The sequence below is a fragment of the Ambystoma mexicanum genome, chromosome 4q, assembly GCF_040938575.1.
Source record: "Ambystoma mexicanum isolate Mex_15411 chromosome 4q, UKY_AmexF1_1, whole genome shotgun sequence".
In the NCBI taxonomy this organism is placed as follows: Eukaryota; Metazoa; Chordata; class Amphibia; order Caudata; family Ambystomatidae; genus Ambystoma; species Ambystoma mexicanum.
The window spans coordinates 58,958,245-58,976,997 of NC_090928.1; the positions used below are offsets into that span (position 1 = coordinate 58,958,245).

Sequence of the window (18,753 nt, forward strand, 5' to 3'; positions counted from 1 at the left end):
CCCAACCTTGCCAAATTCAGGACCCCTAAAAATAAACTTCTAAAAATGCGATGTAACAACATATACAATAGAAGGACCTTGGACTCATCCACATTAAACGTTTGGGACCATCAAGCTACTGAATCATCATCATACCTTGTATTTGGAAGGGAACTATGCAATGGTGATTTATTTATTTTATTTATTGGGTATTTATAATGTGCCTACACAGCAACTGGTGTTTCAAGGCGCAACAAGACAAGGGGGGAGGTGGCACAGGGATGAGGAATAACAAAAACAGCCCAACTAGGCTTTGAGACAATTGGATCGTGCATGCAAGTGTACTAACAAGAAGCATAAGGGAGTGGAGGAGGTGGGGAGAAGTGCCGGTCAGAGCGGAAATTGCAATAATGCTATTTATTTATTATTTATTTTAGCATTTTTAGCAGCATCCAAGACCCTGAGGTATCATGGCGCTACTTACATTAAACACAAATTGTCCAAGTTAAAGAAGCATGCTTTGGCAGAGCCACACACCATGGTACAGGGGCACATCAAATATGGTACAAATAGGTAAGATGCAACATTAGGATGGGTGGACAAACTGGGAAAGCCTCACCTCATGGTACGGGGGCTACACCAAATAGGCTGGTACAAATAGGTAAGATGCAACATTAGGATGGGTTCACAAAATGGGAAAGACTCTCCTCATGGTACGGGGGCTACACCATATAGGCAGCTACAAATAGGTAAGATGCAACATTAGGATGGGTGCACAAAATGGGAAAGTCTCTCCTCACGGTACTGGCGGGGGCTACACCAAATAGGCAGGTACAAATAGGTAAACTGCAACACGTTATATATGGGAATATGTTTGTTGTGCATGAAGGTGTTTGTCCATTGGGAGATGACATGTCCACAGCTCCAGGTTGCAGCAGATTGAATTGGCTTACACCACACAGAATTGATGGCAGTTTATTGACTTGGACTGCTGCAATAGCAGATGTGGGACTCCATGCTTTTAATGTGATTATGCTCCACCATTTCATGAATCCATGAAAGGTGAGAGGGACAGAGCACTCTTATGCTGAATAAATCAACAGCAGAAACATTCTCCATATTCATACTGTGACTCATAGGCTCAGTGGGCTACCATGCTGGCACCTTACCTCACAGGACAATCCAGAATATCCTGGTGGACAGTCACACTTCTCTACCAAATGAGCTTCAGGACTCATTGTGGACACAGGTCCTTCAACCGCCACTTCCATTAAGATCTCAGAGACTCTGGAAAAAGAAAGAAACACCTTTTTCACCGACTTAATCCCACCCTGGTCTAAATCATTCTATGGATAGGCATGACCCACAAGACACATTTTATTTGCAGTCTAAAGACAATAAAACAAGTGAACGAAAGTTCTACATAAGGAGGGCCACTTTAAAAAGGCTCAGAGAAATTCCAGTAATGTGTATTATATTTACTTTTCTGAATCAGGTGCATTGTACTTATGCTCCATGTACACATTTAAGAACTGGGCAAGTGCTTTAGGAAGCGGGCGTTATTTATTTTAATCAACCATCCACCACTGCTTACACATCTAAGCTCATTAACGCTTGCAGACCATTCCTGACATCTGACAACTGCATCACCTTGGCTAGGGCACTCATACTAGCCAAGTTAAACTACTGTAATGCTTTATACCTAGGCACCAGTCAGCATAATGTATGTAGACTGCAGATTTATCAAAACAACGCCCTTAGAGCAGCAACCAACCTCCAGAGAAAACGACACATATCAAAGATGAGACGTAGTATTTGGTGGTTCTCAATTAACCAAAGAATCAAATTGAAGACTCTTTCTCTCATATACAAATGCATGCACAATCAAGCACCAAAATACCTATGTGACAAATTCAAACTTAACACATCAGACAGACGAGATACTCACACTCCCCTTGCAGCTAAAACCTGGAACACCCTAGCCCCCAATATCAGACAAGAACCGTCCTTCCATAAATTCCGTAATGAGGCCAAAGCCTGGCTCATCCTGAACGAAAACTAACCTTAGGCTTCGCCGCAGCCTCCTGCTCTACTTAGGCCACACACCCAAATGCCTGTGTTTTTACCCAGCTACTCCGCTTTGTATGCATTGTACTTCCCATCATGTGAACATCAAAGCATATGTTCATATTCTCCTGTAATGTGCAAATATGTTGCCTGTATCTGTATATATGTAACTCCCTATGTGAATATTCTCTTGTAAATGTGCAATTACTCTACTTGTAACTGTAAATATGTAAATCCAAGAAATGTGCCCCGATGCCGGAGGGCTAGGCGTGCTATAGAAATAAATACAATACAATACAACCCAAGCTTGTTCTGCTGCAGATTCCCACTCTCAGTCGGAGAGTACCTTTTTGCACTTCCTCCCGTAAGGTACAGTGCCTGCTTCATCCTGTCCCCATGCAAACCCCTTTCCAAGAGTCCCCATACTTGGCGCACTCTGGGGAGTCAGTAGCCCTCACCAACTTTTCAGTCTCTGCAGACGGCCTGTGAGGGGTCTCTCTGCACCAGACAGCACAGCGGTCTATGCCTCTGTGCAGCGCAATGTCTGGGAGCATGCACAAGCATGCAGGGACCGCCCCACCAGTTAATAGCTCTCAGCTGAACCCAGCAACCTTCCTGCTCTAAAGGCAGGCGGGGGCACCCGCACTTGCAGACCAAGTGCTTGGATTGACTCACAGACGCTATGCCCAACCAATCGGATAACACCCAAACAGTGTATACCTGTACAACACGATGCCTCCATCCCTGGCAGAGGTGAGAAATGTAATCAAAAGTTGGACTGTGTGTCTTTTCCCAAACCAAACACTGAAAGCGATGAATAGATTCAATCAGTAGATGGGATAACATTCTACTTGCAATTTTTGATTGTCCTGTCACAGTCCCAGGTGCGGGTTCCCTGCAGCCTCCAGCCGCTGCCACTCAAGCCATGTCTCTGCACTCTCCACGCCCTGTTACATACCTGTAGTTGTCAGCCCTTTGCTGCAGTTATCTAGTAGCAGTGCTTTGCTAGAGGTTTCTGTGTCCATAGCTTCTAATTCGCCTTGCCTTGGACCATACATCTGTCCGCCGCTTGCCTTGGGAGAAGGGACGACATGTAGTCTCTTCACCCGATGCCTGGCAGCCTTTTATTTCTCGAGTTCAGAAACAGTTTCAACGCCATTTCTCAACTCGAGAAAAAAGGCTATTAGTACTTTGGTACGACGTGCGGGGGGGGCGGGGGGATATTACTGCTAAGGTTAATGCGCCCAGGGCTACATTAAAGCACTTGCTTAGCTCGGGCTTCTAACTGTGGCCCCAGGGGCATTACCCTACCGGTAATGCTCCCCTCCTCTGTCTCCTGCACTTCTGAGCAAGTTCCTCCTAGAAGCCGCCCTGCCCTGTGTAGGAAGTGATGCTGCTGTAGCCCCCAGAAGTGCTAATGTAGTGACGTGCATCTTCATCCAATGTACATAGAATCGTATGCCAGCCCAGCACTTCATTAAAGATTGCAATACATTATCGATGACTCCAGGGGGCAGCGGAGAAACCACGAAGATCAGCTGTTCATGTGTATGAAGCCCATGTGCTGAGCCTCCTCCTCAACTACGCCCGGTCTCTAACGATTACCCCGCACCCCGAAACAAACACCAGCACCAGAGCAGGATCCGTTAGGATCTAATCCATCGCTGGAGTGAAAGTTGGCATCATTCCTCCCGACTGTCATTAGTCTGGTTATTTAGAAAGATGGGGGAAAAACACCCCAGGTCCTTCACAGGAAAGTCCCTGCTCAGCTGTCAATGATTTCATACCTATTTCACCATACCCAACTCCCAGTAAACCATACCGTGCTGAGATTGGCAACTAACGTCGCCTAACCTGCTCTGCTGGTGCCTCGGACTGGCCACTTGAACACAGTGTTGGATCTTCATGCAGAAATGGGGGCGTGTCTCACTCTGTAGCTTGTGGCAGTCCATCTTAAAACTTTGAGGGAGCAAAAACGCTACAGCAAATGTGTCTTGCTATTTGGCCAAAGGAGTTGGGGAGTAGATTTGCATAGCCACTCATGTCAGGAAAAAGGAACGTAGCATGCAGCATTCGAGATGCCATACGTCAATCAAAAGTTGTGTTCATCATTGCTGCTGCTATACTGGAAAGTGCCATCACACATAATGAGGGGGGCCCCGTGGGAAATACCATTCCTGACACCCCAAGGCATGTAAAAGCCTTCCATCAAGCTGAGAGGGACTACATAGTAAGGATGCAAGACTACAGGAGTTCAAGCAACACCTTTGGCGGCAAACATCTACCTCTGTGCCTGATGTGATCGTGCGCTGAAGAGATCTGCCATGCAATCTCTTGCTTTGTCCCTCTTCCTTGTCAAAGTACTGACAATATGAAGAAACCGCTGTGAGAAAAGTGGCAATGCGTTGATTCTTGCTGTTACGCTAGGTGCTACTACTCCGGGCCACGGGCATTGTAATATGAAGAGTTAGGAAGAGGAGGATGGGTGAAGTGGTATCGCGACAGAGAGGAGTTTTGTGTTCACGCAGAACCTACACTCCTATCCAAGGGTGTTGCCAAGTATTGAAAAGATCTGGGGCTACGCTAATGTTGGGACTGTGGGGACTCAGGGCTAGCTAGTCTTTTGGTTGTAGCCCTTGAGCTTCCACCTGGGACTACAACCAAAAGACCCGGGGCTATAGCCTCCTCAGCCCCACCCTAGCAACGCCTCTGCTCCTATTCATGCCAGATAGCGCATTCTACCTTCAACTGCATTAGAGCACGCAGTTAGTTAATGCAACACTGTGACTTGCTCTCTAACTGTTGGCAAGAATCCGTAGGCTTCACACCAACTTCCTCATGCTCGTGCATGCATACAGAGGCCATTGTATTTATGTGTTCATTACAGCATGCTGAGTGATTTCACTAAGATGCTGTACCACATTACAAAAGCTGTACATTAGGTAACAGGAAAGCAGCTTACCGCAGCATCAGGTGCCAACAGTTACTGATGGTGACGAGAGGAGAGAATGTTTCAAGCGCAATACTGATATTTGCAAGTGTTTGAGTAACGGTACCTGGGGGACGGGGGTGTAGCGTCGCATCACAGACAATACGTGATGCCGGGTCCATGTGTAGCATTACCGTGGTCATGTGACCACAGTTAATGAGGTCACGTGAGTTGGGAATTAAAGTCAGAACGTGTTATAAGGTACATCGGTGTAGATGTGTTGTGAGGAATCTGAGGGCGTCCTCACTTCTTTCCCAACAGATCCTCCTCCCAGGTGGCCAGGGAAAGGCAGTCATGGCAATCACGAAAGTAGAGCAACAAAAACGGTTATATTTGTTCTTGTGACAATCCTACCATGCAAGTGTCTAAAAAGGTGGTAAGTGCAAGAGGGAGGGAGTAGAGGGAGAAGTGCAGGAGTGGGGTGCTCCCAGGGAAGGGGGAGCAGGGAAGCGCTGGGCTGGCCAAGGTGGCAAGGGCCAGGGGAAAAGGGGGAAAGGGAGAAAGGGAGGATGAGTGCAGTGGACAGGGAGGACCAAGTTGGACTCCAGGAAAGCGAGCCAGAGTGCAAGTGCGGACAAAGGATGCCGGGGGGACTGGTAGGGGTTGGTCTGGCCCCTGTATGACTCTGAAGGGACAAGGCCCCTATCGCTGCGGCAGAGGGAGAGCTAGCACAGGAGGCGGAGAGGGAAGGAAGAGGAGAAAGGGAAAGTTTTGAGAAGTTTCTGGAACTTTAGAAGATCCGGTTCAACTCTGAGGCAGAGAGGGAGGCTGTTCCAGAGGGAGGAGCCAGCTGAGGAAAGGGATCTACCTCCCTTTCTTTGCTTGTAGAAACATTTGAGCTGCAGAGAGTTGGAGCCAGAAGACTGAAGGACTCTGGTCGGGAGGTATTTAGGGAGGGAAAGCTAGATTTAAAGAGGTCCCAGGCTCCAGACATCCTTGTAGATGATGCATAGGGTCTTGAATTTGATCCTTGCCATTGCCAGGAGCCAGTGGAGAGATTGTGGGGCTTGAGAGATGTGGTCCCTGGGCTCGAGGCCAAGGATAAGTCTTGCAGTCCTATTCTGGATTAGTTGAAGGTGCGAAGAGAGGAAAGAGGCAGATTGAGGAAGAGGTTGTTGCAGTAGTCAAGCTTGAAGAGAACCAGGGCTGTGAAGATTTTGGGCTTCTGGGGGAAGGCGAGGAAAGGTAAAATGCCCCGGAAAAGGTGGAGCTGAAAGTTGGCTTCTTGGCAAGGTCTGTGATGTGGGGAGCAAAAGAGAGAGAGAGGAGTCAAAGATTATCCCCAGTTCTTTTGCCTCACGAGTGGTTGAGGGGATGGGATCCAAGGAGTCTGGCCAAAGAGTGTGGGGGAAGCAAGGAGCAGGCTTCCCAAAGACTAGGATATCTGTTTTACTGGTTCCAGAAAAGTCAAATAGGGCTCTGCATAAACATGCAAGTCCCTACCCAAGCTATACTGAGGGAACATCACTAGTCTCCACGCATCACTGACATGATGCACCTGTTAAATTGTGCAAGAGTCCTTTCCAGACTCAATCTATTTAGGTGCCAATAAATACATTATTAACAAATTACAAACATTGCAAAATAATTTGCTTAGAACGGCCCTGAACCTCCCCACTATAGAGCATATATCTAATGCCAGGAGAAACCACAATTGGTTGAAAATTAGCGATACGATCCTCCTTAAAACTGTTTCACTAACCTTCAAATGCCTTAACAACGCAGCCCCTCCTTACCTAAAGGAAAGAATAATGAGAAAATCTACTGAACGACCAACTAGGATAGCCAACTCCTACTGCCTCCAAATACCCAGATTTAGACTAGAAAAAAACAGGAGGTAACAGCGTCCGTGTAAAAGCAGCCCAACAATGGAATGCACTACCAGTGGACCTCAGAAGAGATCAGTCTTACTACAGTTTCAGACATAACACCCACACCTGGCTACGCCTTAACGGCCACTAGACCAAGGACCTCAGATCTATGTTTTTGCGTCTTGCCTTCTACCTGTACATGTCAGCATTTGAATTATAACTGTGTTTCTTCACCGTAACTGTATATACCTGTAACTAAGCTTTAAGTATTCCTGTCATGTTGTGCGCCCAGCTACCTAAGGGTTTGGTGCACCCTACAAATAAATAAATAAACAAACAAACCTAAACAAAGTATACCACCAGGTTGAGCTGAGTGAAGTATCAAGGTACATTATAAAATGTACAACACATCTGGGGTTGTTCCGATATAAGAGACCGAACTTTGGCATATCTTCAGCCGCAGAGATATTCCAAGAGGTCAGAAAGGTGATATGCCACATACTGCATTGTATTAACCATAGTGACCACATGTTTATGTTTGATAAATCGCAAGAATCCCATGATGCCACCCTACTTAGATTGGCTTCATCTAGCGCTTTGCATACACTAATGCTCAACAAAGAGTAGTGTGCGTTCAACATATCCACCCAACAATAATTTGGCCATATATTTTCTGAATGGGGTATAGAATCAGACCCACACAAGATGAAAGCCCTGACCGAGGACCCACACCCTTCGAATGGGGCACAGGTCTGCTCATTTCTAGGGCTAGTGAGCTACTGTGCGCGATATCTCCCTGACTTGGCCTCTACTAGCACCTGACTTTGGACTTTGACAAAAAAAGACAAGTTTACAGGGATACCTTCACATCCGGGAGCCTTTGGCAGGATCAGGAGAGAAATCACAGCGACAGTATGCATGCCATACTTTGACCCCAACCTGCACACCAAAGTGACAGTGGATGCAAGCCTGGTAGAGCTAGGCGGCATCCTGGTCAAAATCTCCAGAAGTGACCATGTCCTGAGAAAGATCGTATCATACACCAGCAAGAGCTTGATAGATGCTGAACAACACTACTCACAGGCTTAGAAAGAAAGCCTTGCAGTCGTGTGGGTGTGCAAGCATTTTCACGTATCCCTCTCTAGCAAACCTGCATAGCTCTACAGTGATCGTGATGCCAGAATCAAGGATGAGGAAGCGAAAGAGAAAATGAAGGTGTACGCACACCACAATCGCAGGCCCCGTGACTTGCACCTTCAGCCAGGAGACAGTGTCATAGTAAAACAAACAGTCACGCACAAAGGCATACCACGGTTTGACCCATGACCAACGGTCATCGCAAGTAGAAAGGGATACATGATCACAGCTACTTGGGCTGAAAATCGAGTGACACGCAATGCCTCCTTCAGGAAAGTGAAGAATGAACCACTGGAGGAAGAGAGAAAGAAGTGAATCTGAGAAAGAAAGACAGGAAGAGTCGGGATACATAGCAGATGAGGAAGAGTCCTAAGTCAAGAGGGACGTTGACCCGGGAGGAGAACAAGGAAAAGAGCATCCAGGAATAAAAGGAAGACCCTAACGGACCATAAAACGACCAAGGATATGGATAGAAGAAATGGGGTAGGACATTATCATTTTGGGGGGACATGTAGCGTCACATCACAGACAGCACGTGATGCCAGACTACGTGTAGCATTACCCTGGTCATATGACCACAGTTACAGAGGTGACGTGAGACAGGAAATAAAGTCACAACTGTTATAAGGTACATCCGTTTAGATATGTTTATTGTGTGCTCATGTGGGTGTCTGCCAAACGAGGGGGACAAAATGGTGTGCCACAAACGTTGAGTGGGACAATCACTTTTGTCCCCCACTAAAATTACGGCCATGGGTAAGGTGGGGAGAAATAAGGGACTGAGGAGGACTTTGAATAGGAAATCGAACAGCAGAGAAGGGGATGGGACAAGTAGCAATAAAGGTGTGAAAGTGAACTCCAACTTTATTCCTCTGTGATATCCATTGAAGGAACTCTGCATTTGTTTTAAGTGTTGCCTGCCTTGGAAAAGCTCGATTCGACAGAAAATGTGACCCATGAACGCTGGTGCGCTATTCATCCAAAATGTATCTCCTGCTCTCTGATGAAACTGTTAGTGCAAGGCAGGATTGGACTGGGCTATTGGTCATTCGGCCCGTGGCTGAACGTCTTTGATGGCCTGGGGGCCGGGTTTATGAACAGCCGGCCCTGGGCCGGTTTTATTGCGTGCAATATTGCCAATATTGATTTTTGTAACTTATGTTACATGAAGTAACGCAAGTTACTTTTCTCCGACTGACTGCGGCGAGCCAGCTCGCAGCGGATTGGAGATTGATGGCTACAGGCAGCATTCATCAAAGCTATATAACACTCACACGTTGATTACCTAGCTTTGATGAATTATCATGCAGAGGGAGAGGGGCCATGCTCTGGCATCCTACGGCGTGGCGCCAGTCCGCTCTCCTAATTGTTTTGTAACACTAACACCCTGACCTCAGCTCGCACACTGCACTGTTTGCACACACACACACAGACAGAGTACATTTGCAAGTTGCTTTCAACTTTGCAGGTGCCAACAAACAAATTGTTGTTGCACTTGCAAAGTTGAAAGCATCTTTGTTGTCCGAGTGCCCTGGGGGGCGGGGAAATTGCAGGCAGCAGCAGCAATGCAGCGGGCCAATTAGACTCTGCGCACCTGGAGCAGAAGAGAGGTCACACTAACGTTTCTCGAGTTCTCGAGTCAGTGGGGGTGGGGTGGGGGTGATTGGCTGGGCCTGGCCAGGCATTTTCATTTGGGCGCACGCACACACAGAGGCACCAGCAGGTCAGCAGCACTGCAGTTACTAAGGCCTGCTCGCCAGTGCCACCTAAGTGTTCAAGTTTGCTCTCAGAGGCTCAGCCTCAGCAGCAGGCAGTCTCTAGCAGGGAGGAGACAGAAATGACGTCAGACTGAGCTGTTGCCCACGACCACCAGTGCTACTCGATTTAAGCAGCTTGCCTGCTTTGGGGCTGCCGCTTAGGATCAGCCAGGTCAGGCTGCCTGCAGACTGTGCCATCACTGTGGCCCGTGGCACTACTCCTGGGCAAGTGGCCCATCGCCACTGCTGCTGGCCCACACACTGTGCACACCGATACCCAGGCCGGTCGGGGGCCTGTGCTGTGCACTAGTACCGCACCAACAGTCCACCATCACTGCCCTGCCTAAGTAAGTGGCCTGGGCTGGCAGGCACTCTCCGAGTCCTCGTCGGCTCGAGTCGACACTGTGACACCGTCACCACCAGCAGCAACTAATTAAGTGGGGAGGGAGCTGGGGGGTGTGGGGTGATAGATTGTCGGTCGACAACACATGACATGACTTTAGGGACAGGGGGAGGTGGGTCGGGCTGGGGCTGGGCATACAATTGCCTCGGCCCGAGCCGGGGCACTAGCAAAAAAGTGGCCAAGCTTAGTCCAGGCCACTTGCAAATAACTATTAATTCCTTTTGTGACAGACTGTTTGAGTTAGTACTAGGGGATTTTTTGATAAATGAAAACGTAATGCAAATTGTGCAATTTAAAGAATTTTGATTCAGCAGCAATGGTCCAAACTACTAGCCACAGGCTGTCCAGACTCGTGATGCAAACCTGTGGCAAGAACAGCCAGACAGACCTTCTCTAGGTTTGCCCTGAGGCATAACCTGCATGCCACTCAGGCCCCCATCATGGTTCCAGCGATTCATAAAAGAACTAAAGCCTCGTGTCCAATAATCCTCGCCCTAACTACCTCAGCAGTCAATCCCACCAGGTGTGTGCTCTAGACTGGCTACCCCCGACATTGCTTGCTCGCCTCCCAGTGTAAGAAACCAACCACCTGCACCAGTGTGAATTCCATAGGTCTTCCTGTATTAGAAGTGTGGCGCATTATACTCCTCCAGCTGCTTCTGTGTTAGACGCGTTGTCCCCGTTTGAACATGGTCTATCGTTAATTTTCTGTAGCAGAGGAATATACAATGGATGTGTGCCTAAATGACGGTACGCATTATCAAAAGTCAAACATGGATTATAATTTGAGTGGACATTGTATAGTATGAGGAATCATATAATAGCAATTTAAGCCTTAGGAAATATATATATTTTTTTTAAATCACACCATAGGGAATAAAGTAACATTCTCAAAAGAAAGCCGGAATGTAAGGAAGAAAGTTGCCAAATAGCTTTGCTCTATGAGATGGAACTTCAGCTCTAAGCCTGTGGGTGTTTAAGCTTTTGCAAAATTCTCTGTTTTTTCCAAAGTTTCCTAATTGGGGATTCCTTTCTAGGAGATGGAATCTCAATTTGAGCTGAGCAGAAGTGCAACCCTTCCCAGAAGGAATCTGTTATTGCTGGATCTTGCTTGCAGAAAGGCGTAGTGTCTTCCAGCTCTAGGTCCTTCATTTTAAGAGAGAAATCCCTTACGCAAGGGGGCAATTCTTGTTTTTCCTTAGTGCCACACATATTTTTCCAAGATATTAATCCTTTCACCCTGAACATTCTAAGAGAAATCATGACCGGGGAGAGTTAGAGGGAGCACATTGGCATTCTTTGCATAGTTTATTTGTGTGGCTTCCCCTTTCCCCACTGAGGTTTTGTGAACTTGTTTTATGTGTTGTCAGTTGGACTTTGAAAGCATATGGATGGTGTCATGTTGACATACTGATTGGAGTAGATCCTCAGAAGTAGCTCATTATTAAACTGTTACTGGACCATATTGGCCAGAAAAGTGTCCCACTTTGACCAAAGAAACTGGCCCACACCAGCATATTGGGTTTTTGGTCCGGCCATGAAGGACACTGCACAGGGGCAGGGAGTACTGCGCTGTTTGGGAAGGTTGTTGCATGCTTACTGCTAAATGATTGGGTGAAAGAGCATCATCATTCAAGCCAGAAACTGTGCAAAACCTTCTTGTTCGCTTGCTAGAGCCTTCATATGAATGCACATAGAAGGATAAATACTTTACAGTTAAGTTGGAACTTACACAGTTGGGAATAGCATGTCATTTTGTTACTACCTATGAACATACTTGCATACATACGGGAGGATAGCTATGTGGCAATGTGCGGATCTTGGAAGCAAGACCATGCTGAGCCAACACAGGTTCGAATCCCGGACCCACGCTCAAAGAAAAAAAAAAAGACAAAAACAGAAAAAACGAGCGTGTTCTGAATAACCTGCTAATCCACAATGAAACTAGCGCCTAGATACCTACGGGTTGTGTGTGCTGCAAATAAATGCAAAAATACAAATATAAATACATAGAAATAATAGCCTGTATTTGCTATGCCACATGCAGCCCCTACTGTGCATGTTTAGTAGCCTTGTGCGGCCTCCCTAAATCTCCTGCATGTGAACATGCACGTGAACAGTCACATGTGGCAGTGTTGGATATGTGCACTAATTGTAGCACTCTCTTTCAGCATTTGAACAGATGCTTCGTCAGATCCTGGCACAACGAAATTGCAGGAGACAAGGGACACTCTGGTGACAACTAACCTAAGCTAAGTGCTGCACTACTTCATGTGTGTTTATTATGTTGCTGTGCCTTTGTACACCGCTATGGTGATATTGTATAGGTGTGTAGAGTCAGAAGCAGGGACGTGTGTTTCTAAGACGGTAACAGCTCACTGGAAGCGTGCGCAGTGGTCAAAACCTTACCCTAACATCCCCAACCTTATTCTTGTTTCCCTACTCCCCTACACTCCCCTTCCTATCCAGCCATCATCACCCTAACCCTCCTTGCCTGCTGGGGTTGCGGAGCCCTGTATGGGCATCGACTTTCAGCAGGTCCCAAAACTGCAGTGGGGGTAGTTGGTCCATGCCACTCCTGCGCCTCAGAGCAGTGGACCCTGTCACAGAACTGCACGTATGCAAAGTTATTTTATTTTATGAGTTGTGTTGTAATGTAATATTTGAGCATGAATACAACTGGCAAGGTACTTTCCTACTTTCCGGTGTCATCATTTGGCTGTATTGCTTATTAAAGGCAACTTTATTTTCATTACTGGTGGCAACGGGTAGGCATGCTTTGAGTCTGGTTCAGCAAAATAAGTGTTAAACTATGTGATTATGAGATTTTTTTTAAAAAAAGAACAAAAGGAATGTTATCACTTTCTCAAGCGTTTACACATAATATAACATGCAACAGACATGAACTCTCCATAAGTAGCATTTTCTGTAAAGTCAGGAATTGACGAGAGTCACGGGTGATGGTTTGAGGGGCACTTTTTTTGAGGCGAGGGGTGGGACACTTTTTTGGGTGTCCGGGCCCATTTCTTCTTCCAGTCCGAAACTGGTGTGAGGGGTCCATGAGTATCTACATCGGGATCTGACTGCGCGTTGTCATGCTGCTCGCTCCGGAATCAGGTCGATAGACGGTAACAATGGCAGCTGATTACAACTCAAGAACACTGGCGTTCGCTTTCCACTCCTTCGCCACAAAGACCACGACCGTCTGGCTTTGTTCTCCCAGACAGAAGAGTGACATTCAAGAAAAGGGCATTTTCTAGGCTACTGCAACGCATACAATTTGTTGAGAATTTTACACATCGCCTTACTATGGCGAGTGAGTCTCTTAAAAAAAACGCATGAGAACGGTTTTTGCACGGTGATTGCTACAAACGCGCAACTTCTGTGAGCGTCGTATACTGACAGAATGGATGTTGGGGCGCACTAATTTTAGGAACTGGGTATCAAAAGGAAAGGTGATCCTTGGCTCCCAGACCCCGTGTGATTGACACGGCTAAATGCTTGTGCGAACACCGTCAGGGGTTACCTGAGCCCTTCTGCCTGTTCGGTGACCCTGATCTCCACGGTCGAACTGGTGCAAAAAAAAAAGTGCCCTATAGTTGCAAGTGTTATGTTAGTTTATGTTGGTATAGCTTCTACTGCAATTGTTATGGCTTCAAAGCACTGTAGGGTGGAAGGCCCTTTGGAAGACCTTGCTCTGTGCAAACATGAAAATTAAGAGAATTTCATTGCATGAGAAGAGTAATTAGATTTTAAGTGACTATTTAATCACCAGCAGAGATGACTAGCTCAAAGAAATTATAAAAGCCAAGACAAGCACTGTGCTCAAGCGCAGAGGGGACAGCTACGTTATTGACTATGTGACAACTGGACTGAATGTTTAGTGGCACTCAGCTATTTCGTGGGATTAAGGGCCTCATTACAAGGTTGGCGGTAACCCGCCAGTGCTACCGGTGGGTTGCCGCAAAACCGGTACAACTGTTTCCGCCACTGAGATCTTGGTGCCACCAGAACATTACAAGTCCTGGTGGTACGGGGTCTCAGGCGGCAGAAATCGTAAATCCCCATTGAGTCCAGTAGGACTCTCTGGGAGTGGGGAGACGGAAGCACCGGCACCGTTGCTAACGATGCCTGTGCTTCCCTGTAAACTGTGGCTACCAGGCTAGATGCGCCTAGCAGTTCAGAACTGCAGGGCGTAGAGGTCCCAGCAGGCAGAGTTGTAGTCTGTCGATCCAGAATGGGAGCTGGTACGTTACTACGGGTACCCTTAATTCCGGACCAGCATACTTGTAATGAGGCCCATAGTCTATGGGTTGCGGTGCGAAAGGGGATGTGTGCTCTTGCATCTGCTCCTTGCACTTAATTCATTTTAAAAACAAGTACTAATAAAGGCAAACGTTTTGGCTTCTGTATGGGTATTATGCAAATGGGAATTCATTCATTTTGTGACAGGCTGTTTTAGTAGTACCCAAGGGATAGCTTTCTGGTCAAATGTGTAACAAACTGCAATTTAACACAGGTCAAAACTACTAGCTGCACAGTGAAGTAACTCAAACTGGCCTACTTTGGCCAAAAAAGTGGCCCGCTTTCACCCAAAAGACAGGTGCATTCTATTATGGTGGGCATGCAATTCTGGCAGTCAGTCCATGCCTGTTGACCTCTCTCGGCACTCAAAGACTGATTGAGAAGGCACGGCAGAAGGATGCTTTATCACACCTACCTCATTTCTCCTCCCCTGGTCTCCGCTTGTCCCTATATCGCTCTGGCTGAGCGCTCTCACCATTATGGTACCATACCAGAATGTGTCCAACCGTACAGGAAAATCTACTTTTGATGCTTGCGTGTCTTTTTATAACAAGTGCAATCATTCAAACAAAGAAGCCCTAAAATGTCCCTTCTCATCGGGCTGCCAAAGTTTTATCATTTTGGTGTCTTAGAGCCGCCCCTATTCCACTCAAATGATAACATCTGCATGAGCGAGAGCCTCGCGACCGGAAAGGAAGACTACAGAAGAAGCGGGATGAGAACAGGATGGTACTTTAGTGGAGGAGGGCCCTGAGTCGCCCACTAGGGCTGGTGCTGCCCCTGTGCTTCGTGACCGGAAAGTAAGACTACAGAAGAAGCGGGATGAGAACAGGATGGTACATTGGTGGAGGATGGCCCGTAATCGGCCCCTAGGGCTGGCGCTGCCCCTGTACCCACGTGACTGGAAAGTAAGACCACAGAAGAAGCGGGATGAGAACAGGATGGTACATTGGTGGAGGCAGGCCCAGAATCTGCTCCTAGATCTGGTGCTGCCCCTGTGTTTCGGGACCAGAAGGTATGACTACAGAAGAAGTGGGATGAGATCAGGATGATAAATTAGTGGTGGAGGGCCCAGAGTCGCCTCCTAGGGCTTGTGCTACCCCTGTGTTTCGGGACCAGAAGGTAAGACTACAGAAGAAGTGGGATGAGAACAGGATGGTACTTTAGTGGAGGAGGGCCGGAGTCGCCTCCTAGGGCTTGTGCTACCCCTGTGTTTCAGGACCAGAAGGTAAGACTACAGAAGAAGTGGGATGAGAACAGGATGGTACGTTGGTGGAGAAGGGCCCGGACTTGGCTCCTAGGGCTGGTGCTGCCCCTGTGCTTATGGGAATACAGATGCTGTACTCTACGATGCCCAGGCATCTGCAGCCGAAGGATTCACATGCCCCCTGGTGGTCTTCATTGGACAGTGGCCTCGACCAGGAGACACAAGGGTGAAGACGAGGTAGAGGGAGCCCAGGGAGCTGATGCAGATCCTGCAAAGAGTCGCCAAAATTCAGGGAACTCATCGGCCCTGGCCGCCACCTGCCTGCAAGAGTGGCAGGGTGCAGGTGCTTCAAATTCACCTAAAAGAAATTGTACAGGATCCCGGATTATCTACAAGAATGTATAGAAACATGCACAGACCCTAGACCTGGTGGCATTGCAACTTCAAAATCATGGGGATTATCCTGCTTGCAGATTATGGTGCATGCTCCGAGTCATTTGAATGAAAGACTGTCACATACCGCGCCATCAACCCTTTATTATACGGGATGTCATGCACCCGTTTGTAGCAGGACTACTCGTATTTATTCTTTCGCAATATTTTAACACCGGAGTGACAACACTATGTGGTACAGAAGTGCTCCTATTGCGCTTAGCGGCCCATTGTGGATGTGAATCTGTAGTATGCTTATGACGTCTGTGTGTGTGGAATGCGATGTGTGGAATGTGATGGGTGGATACATGGAATGTATGGGTTTTAGTGAGTGCCGGAACTGGAAAGCGCGAGTGGCTGTTGGACGAACAGCCGGTGTGAGGAGGATGCTCTGCTGGCGGGACGTAAGACTTCAATAAATACAAGAGTCTTACCCAAGACAGCCTCTGCGTAATACTTCAAGATGGCGATGAGGAGGCCCATACTTCAAGATGGCGATGAGGAGGCCCACCAGCACAAATCCTTGCTTTGCCGGAGCAAGACGCTGCAGCTTGCATCCAGCACCATATCGCTGGCAAGGGTGTTTTGTTGGTTCTCCCTGCACTGCCGCAGTGAACGCTTCCCTCTTGAGTTTCGTGTATCTTGAGCTCTACTCGATACTTTAGAAAAAAGGATCCCAAGACACACCAACATTCACGCAGACATTCCGTTACCCAGCATCCTGCATAAATATAAAGCGCGCTCCAACTAGTGACGTGGCGCATCGCAAGCATCTGACGAGTACCGACGTTCACATCAGGCATTCCATTGCCCAGCAACCTTGGATAAACATACAGGCCACTCCAACCACAAAAATGTATGGGGGGTGCACATTAGAGTCACACCTGTCACCCCAAACATCTTCCACACACACAGTTTCAGGATTGCGACGGGAGATCACGTCAACATCGAGATGATGCAAAATATTGTTTCTCCTTTCACAGTTCTTTCCACTCCTGGAGATCCACCTATCCCATGGAAGGGCTGGAAGAAATCCTATGAGAATTATGCAGCAGCTGTGTTTGGGGCACAATTCAATGCAGAAAGGAAGAAATCATTATTGATGCATTGCCTGGGAACACCAGGTCAAGAAAAATGTGATGACTTGCCTGAACTGTGTAACGAAGAAGCTATAGGACTCAATGAATACAGAAATGTATTATGAAATTGGATAAGCACTATGAAACAAAACTCAGCATTACATTAGAATGTTATAAGTTTAGGAAAAAATTACAAAAGGAAGAAGAAACTGGTGAATCATTCACCACAACACTTAGAGGTTTGGCAAGAACATGTAACTTTGGCCAGAAAACTGACGAACGCTTACGAGACCAATTTATGTTGGAATGTTGGGATGCCAAAATCAGAGAACGATTATGGGAGAAAGGGGATCCCCCACTGGAAGAAGTCTTATGCATTTCCAAGGAAGTCGAACATACCTCAAAGTGTGTGTAGGTCTTGGAAAAGAAAGTATAACAGATTGGAATGAAAGAAAACACGGCAGAGAATGTCACAGCTGTATCAAACAACAAACTAGTAGTCAAACCGAAGGCGATTTGGTCCGCACAAAAACAGTCAAAAACATTGTCTGAGAAACGTTGTTATAGATGTGATGCTACAGGACACCTGGCGAACAGCACTTCTTGTCCAGCTAGAGAGGCAAAGTGTACTAGATGCAAATGCAAAGATCACCTGACAGAATGTTGCAGATCCTCCACTATCAACATGATTGAGGAATGGTATGAGAAGGATGGGGAAGCGGTTTTTGCTGTCGTTGAGGAAGATAATGGGTATCTAGAAGGGCCTAAGGATCTAGTTTCCATCAATGGGTGTCAAGTGAAAATGATGCTTAACGCTGGAGCAAAATATACTTTGCTTCCCAAGAAGATATTTGATGCAGTCTTGCCCCGAGACATAATTGAGTGAAGTTGGCATAAACCCCTGAGCGTATGGAGGTGCCAACATTAACGTATTTGGGTGGTTCAAAGGAGAGTTTATATTTAAAGGCAGATTAGCATCAGGAAAAGTATATTTTACTGAAAAAGGGAATGAGTCATTACTGAGTTGGCTACAACAACAAAAAGTTAAGATTCAAACTGGATCCCAATGACGAGGAGTGTGTACTCCACTGTGAGTCTGATGAATTACACAAACAACTCTTTTCTGGTAGTATACGATGCCTAGAGGGGTTTGTGCATAAAATATGATTGGTGCAAGGATCAAAGCCTGTTGTACATAAAATGAGATCCATTCCCATGACCATAAGGGATCAAGTAAAGAAAGATATGTTGCAAATGGAGCAAGATGGGATAATCGAAAGGATTGAATCATCAGAATGGGTGTCACTACTTCTCGTTGTGGTCAAACCCAACGGCAAGTTGAGATTTTGTTTAGATCTTCGGTCTCTGAACAGGTGTGTCATACCGGACCATCATCCTCTTTCAAACATTGCAAAACACTTGCAGCCTTAGGTGAAGCACAGGTATTTTCTTCACTAGACCTTACATCTACATACGAGCACATACAATTCCGCCAGGATTCCAAACAATTAACAGCCTTTATTACACCAGAAAGGCTTTTTCAATTTGTCTGGATGCTGTTTGGATTGATGTTGGCTGTGTCTGCCT

At 46.8% G+C, this 18,753-nt stretch overlaps 1 protein-coding gene across 7 annotated transcripts in view; it reads right to left on the bottom strand.

Annotated features, from left to right (window-relative positions):
- Positions 1–18,753, bottom strand: part of LAMA2 (laminin subunit alpha 2) — a 3,027,572-nt gene that overhangs the window by 911,067 nt on the left and 2,097,752 nt on the right. For all 7 annotated transcript variants that reach the window (XM_069607473.1, XM_069607470.1, XM_069607476.1 and 4 more), the window contains one exon: positions 1,149–1,266. In XM_069607473.1, coding sequence (XP_069463574.1) covers positions 1,149–1,266 — 118 coding nt within the window. The remainder of the gene's footprint in view (positions 1–1,148; positions 1,267–18,753) is intronic.